At 41.4% G+C, this 10,720-nt stretch overlaps 1 protein-coding gene across 5 annotated transcripts in view; it reads right to left on the bottom strand.

Moving 5' to 3' along the window:
• Arhgef6 (Rac/Cdc42 guanine nucleotide exchange factor 6) overlaps positions 1 to 10,720 on the bottom strand; it is a 100,922-nt gene continuing 90,202 nt past the window's right edge. For 3 of the 5 annotated variants that reach the window (XM_074063805.1, XM_074063806.1, XM_074063809.1), the window contains 6 exons: positions 10,271 to 10,291; positions 9,093 to 9,186; positions 7,709 to 7,786; positions 4,813 to 4,912; positions 2,733 to 2,787; positions 1 to 2,458 (listed from right to left, as the gene is read on the bottom strand). In XM_074063805.1, the coding sequence (XP_073919906.1) occupies positions 2,318 to 2,458; positions 2,733 to 2,787; positions 4,813 to 4,912; positions 7,709 to 7,786; positions 9,093 to 9,186; positions 10,271 to 10,291 (489 nt within the window). In that variant the 3' untranslated portion in view covers positions 1 to 2,317. The remainder of the gene's footprint in view (positions 2,459 to 2,732; positions 2,788 to 4,812; positions 4,913 to 7,708; positions 7,787 to 9,092; positions 9,187 to 10,270; positions 10,292 to 10,720) is intronic. The other 2 variants (XM_074063807.1, XM_074063808.1) reach the window with 1 other exon arrangement.

The following is a 10,720-nucleotide window of genomic DNA, read 5'->3' as shown; positions in this document are numbered from 1 at the left end:
TTATTTTATAAAGCACTGTTTATTTTTGTTTATTGAAAATGTCAATTTTAAAAGTCTTTAAAATAAAAAAAAGTTAGAAAATTTGAGCTTATGTAAGAAGGGACAACGACAGAGAAGAAACTGAAAGGCCTCTAAGGGCAGCAGTTTAATTACAGAGTAACAAGAACCCATTTATACAGTACTGTAAACAACACTACTATGGAGACGCTGCTCAAGGTTAACATGGCTTCATTTCCTTTATATTATTATTTAGTGTGTAAGCGCGGACAGCACTCTGCACAAGCTTCGCTACCCAAAGTACCACTGGCCCGTCATCAGAAGGGCCAAGTCCCAGAAACATGCATATGTACACATCACTTTAAAATAAAGACCTTGCAATATCTTAAGCAATCAACTGAAGTATTTTATAATCACAAAAAATGTTTCCTATGGATATAGATTGCACATTTATTGTAAGCCAGACTAACCACACACACAGGGCAGATGCAAAGACATGGGTAGTTGTTATTATTTTTTTCAATTTTTAGGTGAAAGATGTCATATCTAAACTTCTGAGCTTAAAAACAGAAGAGCCATCCTTAGAAATCGGCTTCCCTCTTCATCTTCCCTTTCAAAGATGGCCGTGTGGGACTGGGTACTTTTGGACTGCAACAGAGTCCTCTGCTGAGGGATGCTGTAATTTCTGCTCTGTGACAGCCCTGTACCATGAAGCTATGGATTCTTGAGACCCTCAGGGCCAGAAAGAAAAAGGGCTCCTTAGCAAGCTGGGGGGATTAAGCTTCAAGTTGGGTTTCTAAACAAAATTACAAAACCCAACATTTACAAGCACCCATGAAATGTATCTGTAAGACATTTTATCAGTCTATTGGCTTTCTGCCCCTCTCTAGTGATGTTCCCCTCATGGTCAGATATCCCCTGTCTTCGGGGAGTCGGGGAAGGGGCTGCTAGGACTGCTCTCTCCTAGAGGCTTGGCCAACCTTGAATTGTGCTGAATTCAGATGGGAACTGTTTTCCTGTCATGCTCTCCTCAACCTGGGTTCTCACAGTTCTCATTTCTGGAATACTTACAAAGCTTATGATTTGATTCAATAAGCAACTTGAGTAGACCAGTTCCAAATAACTAGGTTCACTAGTAACCAGCACTGGTACAAGAGGAGCCCTTTCTTCTGGATATACAAACTGGACCAACAAGACATTCCTGCAAATCTTGTTCACAGCCCTACTCAAAAGAGGCCATGCTGCAACTTTTCACAGCATAAATGGGACAGTGACAAAGTGAATGAAAGGTATCTACTGAGGCCCAATATCTTCTCAATGCAGATTGCTTTGAAGGATGAAAGGTCACAGTTTGAATATACAATATAATGACTACTCACAGTCTAACTACATTTTTAAAAAAGCAAGCAAAGCACATACACACTAGTTGACACACCACTTGGTATGGTTGGCTAGAAGCACTGGGGAAAATGAAAACTGACGCTGAGGCAGAGGCTAAGGGTAGAAACCTGTCATGCACTGGGAAGAGCTGCTCAACTCAGCTGCTGAAGGGGAGGCTTGCCTACTGCAATTTGCTGATGAATTTGGTATTGGCGTAGATGGCCAGAGCTTCTGCTCACCTAGGTTAAATGCACATCAGCACAAAAGGAATAAGGGTACTACAGTTTTCTTGGTCTTAATAGATAGTATGGGGCAATAATCTTTTTAGAAATCGGGACAGCCTAGGGAAGGGAAGGGCAGCTGTGTCACTGGGCAAATGTGTAAGTCTTCCACCTACTCTAGTCATGGCTCCTGAAGCTTTGCCTGCAGTAAATTAGATACTGAAGGTCTTCCAGGTTTGGGAAAGTTGGGTTCACATTTAGTACATCATAGCCTGCTGCTCTGTAACAGGAGCCAGCCCAACAAACGTGAGTGATTATAGGCAATGGCTACAGCAGAGACCCCATGAAATGAAGGCCATCTGAAGACCATTGAAGTTATATGCCAGATAAGTTTTCCTGCTCTGGTTGAATGGAGAAGACTCTGGGCCTCTTCTACCACCACCTCCTTCCTTTTCCCCTGTTGATAAAAATAAACAATCAACCAATAACCAAACAAACAACAAACAAGCATCCACGCACACACACACACACACACACACACACACATACAAACACACACACACACACACCAACGAGAGAGAGAGAGAGAGAGAGAGAGAGAGAGAGAGAGGATACAAAAAACAAAAGTCAAAGAAGTGAGTGAGTGAGCTGAGTCAATCATTCAGCTGGACATTTCAAGATGAGCTAAAGGCACACTCTGCCCAGCTGCACAGTGATGGTTATGGAAGAATGGAGGTCTTGTTACTGGATTCAGCTCGAATGCACTCATCTGTCTGCTTCAACAGCCTCCGAACCAGCTTTTCTAGGTCCCTTCTTGACTTCAGCTCTTCTTCCAGGCATTGTTTCATTCTTTTATTCTCCTATGATGGGAAAGACATAAGTTCTGTTTACAGATGCCAGGGAACGTGAAAGTCACAAATAAGTTTAAGACCCTATTACAATCTTCAAAGTAGCAAGCCTCAGAAATTCATACTCAAGGCCACAAGTTAAAATCAGTAAAAGCCATCTTGAGAACACCAACCTCCCCTCACACCACCTTGCCTTGGATCTTTCCTGATACCATCTACCAGCTGGTGGCAAGGAACACAGAGAGTGGTTCTATGAGCTGAGAAAATGACTTTCGTATTTTCTTACCTGCTTCAGTTCTTTGACCTCATCCTTTAAGGCATAAACAGTATCGACAAGGCTCCTAGAACATCCAAAGAAAATTCAGAGATGAATGGCTGGCACTGAAGTAGTGCTAAGTAACAACTCTATAAGAAAATAGATCCCAGAAAGCAGTGGACTTTCTAGCTGATGGGTCTGCTCTGCAGGGTCCTCACGTCTTTGCCTTTGCAGGAAAATGACCAGCACCACACAGGTTCATTGCAATGCATGCCAAGACACCTTTTCTATACTTCCCTCCTCCTTTGCTACCCACTTCCAACTTGTGACCAGAAAACAAGAGACTAAGACCACAACACACACACACACACTTTTTGCTTTTTTAACTTGAGGTATAATTGACAAATAAAAATTGTATACACTTAAGGCATACAGCATGATGTTTTGGTGTATGTTTACTTTATGAAATGGTGCCACAAATCGAGCTAATCAATGTACACATCACCTAACATAGTTACCACTTTTTGTGTGTCTGGAGAGAACCCTTACATTCTCCTCTCAATAAATTTCACAAGACGGTATTATTAACTATAGTCAGCATGCTGTACATTAGGTCTCTTAAAACCTATTCTACTTGCATAACCAAAATTTTGTACCCTTTGACCAACATCTCCTTATTTCCTCTGCCCTCTCCCAGCCTCTGGCGAATCATTCTACTCTATGCTTCTTTGAGTTCGGCTTCTTACGAGTATCATCATCAGCTTTTGCTTTCTGTAGTTTTGGGGCAGGAATAAATATTACTTAATGTACAATAACAGGTACCACGAGGCTCTACCTGAATTACATTAGCTATGCTGTGGCACTGTCCTCATTTATGTGACCTCACATCACAGAAACCCATGACATTATTTCTGAAAGACCCCATATACCACCAAAAAGACAGTAAAGGATGAAGTGCCCTGGCTGGGTTGTGGACCAGTCTTTCCTCTTCAGTTCTTTCAAGAAAAGGAATTTAGAGATCTATGTCACAGTTCTGATCACTTCCTAGTCCTGGGACCTTGGGTAACCAGTTTCTTTCTCATTCTCTCTTGTACTTAAGTTTCTTCACATATAAAACAGGGATAATGCCACATTCTCAGAGCTGGTGGAGTGGCTCAAGTGGGAGAGTGCCTGCCTAGCAAGTATGAGGCCCTGAGTTCAAGCCTCAGTGCTGCCAAAAAAAAATGCCATATTCCCTGAAGCCCTCAGAAAGTTGTGAAGATCAACATGTTCAAATGATGATGATGATAAAGCGTATGCCTGTCATTATTTATCAAGTGCTAGCCTTTGTATTTATTATATTTGATCACACAACTCTGAAAGTATTACTATCAATCCCCATATTAGAGATGAGGAAACAGGCACAGAGAAGTGAAGGAGTTTGCTCCAGGTCACACAGCCAATGAGTAGCAGAACTTACACTTGAACCAGGCCTGTTCTCTTGAGCCCAAGTGCTTTACCATTTTGCCATATCAGTTCACACACCAGGTGTAAAAATACTTTAAAGATGCCAAGTGATGTGAAATGTGCTGTCCTGTGCAAATTCAGGCCTGACTTCAGAAATGACTCAAGTTTAAGCAAATGAATTATTTGGCTACTTTGTGTTTATTTTATGAGCCAGAAGGTATTTCACCTGATTTTCCCCCTTTAGATCACAGGCACTACTGTGAAGGTAGGACAGAAATCCTCACATTCCTCATCTGTAAAAGTGGGCAGAGTTACACCTGTCTTCACTGAGTTGTTCGTAGGACTTTAAATGAGGTCAACCACGTGCAAGTCCAGCCCCTGCCTCAGACGCCTTACACCATCCAGAGCAGGGTGTTCTCAGGGACTCTGAGGCCACTTACTCTACGGGGAAGTCAGCTGCTCTTGCAGGGCTCTGGCCCCCTGCCTCTGCTTCCCTTCCTCCTTCCCTGAACTAGGAACCAGGCCTTCCCAAGGCTCCCAACAGCCTTCTCAGCAGAGGACCACCTTCGTGGATAAAGGAAGAGCAGTCCTTCCCTGATGGCCCTGCCAGACCTTCCTTTCAGTCCCCAGACAAGCCAAGAAAGGTGTTGCCAGCTCCACTCACTTTTCCTCCATGATGGTCTGGCCATTGCTTCTGGTTTCCTCGATGATGAGTTTCTCCTCCTCGGGAAGCAGGACCTGTGGCACAGAGTCTTTGCGGGCACCTACAAGTGAGGAGTGCAAGAGGAGAGAGGAGTTGCTAGCATGGATTACAGATTGTCGACAGGTCTCAGCTCCTCCCCACTATCATTGTCTCAGGGGCTTTACTCCTCACATGTGCTACCTTGTATTTGGTCAGCCAATATTTGCTGGTGAAATTTTCCTGACATAAGGAATTTTAAATGGTGAAGTTACATTTAGATAATTAGATTAGCTAAATCTTCAGCAGGGGGCATTTTGTATTCAGAAAAATAATGTGATTGGGCTGCTGCAATACCTGCCTCAATCATAAGACCCCCACACCTCCCTGTTTTGTCTCTCCCATAGCAAAGAGCTAACCAGTGACCACTCTGTCCAAATTTCCAAATTTCCAGAGAGTAATACACTGTATCCTGTGGTCTGGTACCCCGTATTTTTAGTAAAGATCAGATTGAAAGTGGCATTGCCCTGGGATACAACATGCTGGAAGGGTTTCCAAAGCCTCGTTCCACTCATTTGTTCTTTTTCCAACCCTCCAGGGCCACTTGAAACTATTTTCACCTCAGGTGGAGAGCCAGTAGGAGATTATCACATTAGCAGCAAAGTTGCTGGTCCTCACCTGTCTCTGCTCAGTCTCTAGGCTCTAGGACAGAAGAGGTGACAGAACAAGCATGGGGGCCTGACCAGATGGCTCTCTTGAACTTCCAACCTTCCCCTCACTCTGAAGCCTTCCTCTGGGAGCTCAAATGTCAATCCTTGGTCCCCCTGAGTCACTGGCTTCATTTCCTCTAGGCCAACTTCTTTCAGAAGTGTGCACACTCACTGCCTTCACTTGGTCATTTTCCTCTTCCCAGAGGTCATGTGTCTTCACTGTGCTCAGGGATTAGCACTTCATAGGTGCTTAGTAAGTGCACAGAAGACTGAATGAATGGATGGATGGATGGATGGATGCAGCAAGAGCAGTCGGCTCTGGGGAAACAAGACATTTGGCTGGAGAGAGACAGAACACCACTGTGTTGCTAAAAGGTCTGCCATGTGTCAAGCATGGTACTACTAGACACTTCCCACATGTAAAGGGAGGCTAGGCAGGAGGTGCGAAAATGTGCCTGCGCCTTTGCCTATCAGTAGAAGGATAGACTGTATGGATGTGAAAGGAGGTGGTGGGAGGACAGAAGAGGTCACATTTTGTTTGAGGGATGCTGCTTTCTGTGTTTCTTGTCACCTTTTCTTTCCAAGCATTCATGAGAAAAACTGCTCTCACTTTCCTCTACTGGCTCCTTAAAACTTGTTAACAGAACTGCACATGCCTAAAGCCACAGCCACATTTTGTCTGTGGAGCAAACTGCGTCTCCTCTTCACAGTCTAATGTGTTGACTTGCACACTGAAGGCTTTCCTCCTGAGAGCCTGAGAGATGGGCTACTTTTTTTTTTCATTTTTATATAGCAAACGTGAAGGAAATACAGTCACATGCAACAAAATGTATAAGTACCATTTTCAGTTAGTGAGTAAGTAGCCACTAATACACAGTATTTAACATGAAAACCAGAATTATGCAATATTTATAAAAACATAACAACGAAGTAATAAACAAAAAAAAGTTCTGTCAAGTGGTTTTCTTTTTGAAAAAAGAAAGTTGAAATCGGTGATTTATAAAAGGGGACCTTGAAAATATGGTCATTGTGCCTTTTCCTTATCTTTGACTCTGTTTTTTTTTAATATATTTTATTTCTATCATGCACAAATTATTTGTGTATTACAATGTACACATAAACCCATGTGTGTGTGTATATATATGTATACAAACATATATATTTGAATCTTGTGTTGTAGTAAAAAGTCCCTTGTTTATGCTAATAAAGGTAAGGTAAAACAGCATTGAAAGCTACAGACTATGCTGTTGCATTTTCTAATGAGCTGTCTGAAGTACAGCTCACTCTTTGGAGGAGTGCAACTTGCATAATCATTTGGGGCTTCAATATTTTGCAATCTGAGAGATGGGATACTTTGAAGAACTGACAAGGCAGTCACCGAAGAATTCCCTCCCCACAACACATGACTGGCCAGTGGCCGTCCAAAATGTAGATTCTGGAGCATTTGGTTCTTACACAGATGTGAAAACCTCCCAAGAGGTATCATAAATATTCTTGATAATGGAAGACAAAAGACTTCACCCATGTGACTTAGCTTTTAAAAAGTACAAGGTTCCATCAGGAGACATTATCTGGCATTCAGTTTGTAACTGGAAAGCTGTGTGGGGAAATACCCTCACTTAATAGCCCCCTGATAAATTTCAGACATTCTGAACAGCCCCTGCTGTGCAGCTACATTTCCAGATTTTCAGAGCAACTTTGAAACTTGAGTCTGGTGAAGCATTGTTCGCTTAAATATGCAGCTGATCAAAGATAGTATTTTGACTTCCTCTCCAAATCTGCCTATGAGAGAGATTAGCATCAGGTCACCAGCACAGGAACTCTCTGGGCTCTTTAATTCCTAACTCTTGCTGGTGAAGGTATCTGTATACTTCAAAAGAGAATGACTTAAAAAAAAAAGTTTTCATTTCTATCACCTCCAACTTTTCCCCTCCTGCATCTCTCTCTCTCTCTGGGTGAAAAGCAACATTGGGTAAACAAACCGCTCTGTAGCTAAAACCACCTTATCTGAAAGATGAAGTCCTGCACCGCTCCCCTGCACCAAAGTCACCTGCTTTCCACACCCTGCAAACTAATCATTGCTTTTCTTTTTTCTAAAAGGCAAGGAGCAGTAAAGAAGAAACATCATTCATTAGAGAAAGTGGTCTAGGGGAGCTGGCTTGAGCCATTACCTTGTTGAAAGTTGGCACTGGTGCAGTAGGCTTCGATCACCTTCAGAATCTGAGCATCTTCTTCCAGAGCAGCTGTACCTGTCAAATATAATTAGGAATGGTTTCACAGATACATGCCTCTAGACCCTCAAATGATACAGTGCACTTCACCACCCTTCCCTGGAAGGGTTTCTGAAAGACAGGCAAAAGACCTGTCCAACCCTTATGATGGAAGAGTGAGGGCAAGCCAACAGAGCTTGGGAGGGCTGCACCTAAAGATCAGAGTTCTAAATTGGGGGATCCTGTAAGTAATATCTTGAAGGCCAAAATCACAGCACTGGGCTTGGTATGGCATCAGCTGGGGTACACAGCCTTCTTTAAATTTTGAGGTTCTCTTTCTTTAGAAATTTTTCCCCACTAGCTCACCCATTTTTTTCAACCAGCCAGCAGAGTCCCTGATTCTTTCTTCTCACCCATCTCTTCCCTAACTCACTTTTGAAAAGACGGGATGGCAACACCCTGTTAACATGCTCCTGTGCACCCTCATGGATGGGTGGGGTTGGGGCACGCACAAGCTGCAGTTCAGCAAAGAGTTATCCAAAATGTAGTTTTGACTGATATACACAGTCTGGTCACATCTTTGTGAGAGACATCACCAGCTCTTTCACAGGCATCCCAAAGTATCTTGCTCACAGCTTTACAGCCAAATATGTACATATTGATTGAGTGGCTTTGCGGTAGACCCCTAAATAAAGCCCTCTTTCTTTTTTCTGGACGGACCGGGGTTTGAACTGAAGGCTTCGTGCATGCTAGGCAGGTGCTCTATTGCTTGAGCCGCGCCCTCCCCCTCCAGCCCTGTTTGCTCTGGTTATTTTGTAGATAGGGTCTCACTTTTTTTGCCCAAGCTAGCCTGGACCATGAGTCCATTTTACACTTCCCACCACAGCCTGGATGACAGGCGTGAGCTACTGTGACCAGCTTAAAACCCTGTTTCTAGATGTTAGCAGGCCAATTCCTTGGCTAACTGAGAATACTAAGCATTAGGACTTCCAGAACAATTTCAGTCTTCGGGTCTATTTAGTCTATCTCTGCTCAGGGAAATATCTTGGGCATCAGAAACTAAGAGGGAAAAATGTATCCATAGCAAATGGGTCCCCTTTGTGGTTCTCAATCAGATGGGGCGAAATGTTCTGTATCATGAAGATGATACAGATGATGTCTGCCTAAGATGACAGGAAGTGCAGCAGGAGGCAGCTTACTCAAAAGTCTTAGAGGTGACCAAACTTTTCCATGTGTCTTTATAACAGATGATGCTGAGAACAAATTGCTCTAATTATCTCTGCTTTTAAAAAATTCTCATGTTAGTTCATCCATAAATAACTTTCAGAAAGTACAAAACACATACTTTTCCTAATCACATACTCTTCCTCAGATGGTTTTCTCTCCGTCTTTCTTTTATGAAGAAACTTTTTCATCGTTTTGGGGCTTTTACTAGACTCCTGTAAGGATAAAGGTTTTTTAATGAATTAAAAATCTCCCCCAAACACAAATTAAAATAGAACAAATGAAATTAAATACAATGCTTCTCTCTTATTTTGATAACCTCAGATAGGAGTGCATCAAAATTTAATACTATAAATAATAAAAAGGCTCCAATGAACTCTAAAAGGTTAAATAAAACAGAGCAATGATACTATCCTTTCCATGGCCACAGGGGTGGGGATAAGAATGCAGTGTGTTTACTGAACATGGGGCAGACTTTCCAGGAGGCCAAATGCCTTTATGGTACCATCTGCAGAGAAAGTATGGATGTCAACCTGAGAAGAACCACAGTACTCCTAACTTGGTTTATGTTCCCCACTGATACTTTTTCGAAGAGCTTCAAAAGTATTTAAATCAGTTTTCCTTAGCAACAGTCCCACAAAGAAAACTTTAAGTTCCATTTGTCAGATGAGAGACTAAATAATTTTCCCAAACTCAGAAGAATGTCCTGATAAATAAGTTTGGGTTAGGACATACCAGTGGTCAGGTTTGACTATATATGCATAAACCATAGTTTTAATTAGTAGACAATAGAAGAGGAAATTATTGAATTTGCTTTTGCCATATGAATAACCAGAAAATTGAAAACTATGTTCATTATCAATATTCAAGTAAACAAATAATCTTAAACTTGGAAAAAATCCTCATGCTTATCTTACCTCATGCAATCTATATAGGTGATGCATGGATAAAATATATGAAATAAGGAATTTATTTCCCTTCACTTAGCTACAATGATCCACTTAGACTTGAAAACAGACACGTGAAAAACTCACATGTGACAAAAATAGCAAGAAAAAAGATTTTCAAAAACAAGAAAATGGGCATTTAAAAACATTACATATAAGATGACATTTTTAGATGTATCTCACACAAGCCTGCTTTTTGAAGAAAGTACTTACATGTCAGAATTGTATCTTCTTATTTTAGCCACCAATTATAACAAGGGACAAGACAAGCATAAAGGAAAGCTCCATTCATCAAAGGTTACAGCACAACACTATGATGTCACTGTAAGCCAAAGATATTGTCTACCCTTACCTTTAAGATATAAGACATCCTCTAAAATGAATATGTAAAGAAAGAGAAGATGAGCGTGAGAGGTCGATGGTTATAATGACCAAATCCATTTATCAATAATTCTAAAACAACATTTGAAATGTTAGTGTTATCATCAATTACACATTTCCCACATTAGTTTCAGATGTGATATCACCATGCAAAAGTCCAAAGAATACAGTTCTGTGCAGAATAACAAATGTCAAAATAACTGAAATACATACTACATAATAAGAATATATTAATAACTCTCTTCCCCAGCAGAAACAAAGTGATCATGCCTTAGTTTTAATAGATTAGTTATGTGAAGGATTAAGTCACCTTTACCCTTCAAAGCTCAACTCAATTTGAATTTAGTAACTGATGATTACAAAAGATCCATCATTCAAAGGGGGACCTAAGTAACTATCAAGTGACACTTCTTAAGTAATC

Source organism: Castor canadensis, chromosome X (assembly GCF_047511655.1).
Source record: "Castor canadensis chromosome X, mCasCan1.hap1v2, whole genome shotgun sequence".
Classification (NCBI taxonomy): Eukaryota; Metazoa; Chordata; class Mammalia; order Rodentia; family Castoridae; genus Castor; species Castor canadensis.
Note: the sequence above shows the minus strand (reverse complement) of the source record. Positions and strands in the feature narration are given on the sequence as shown.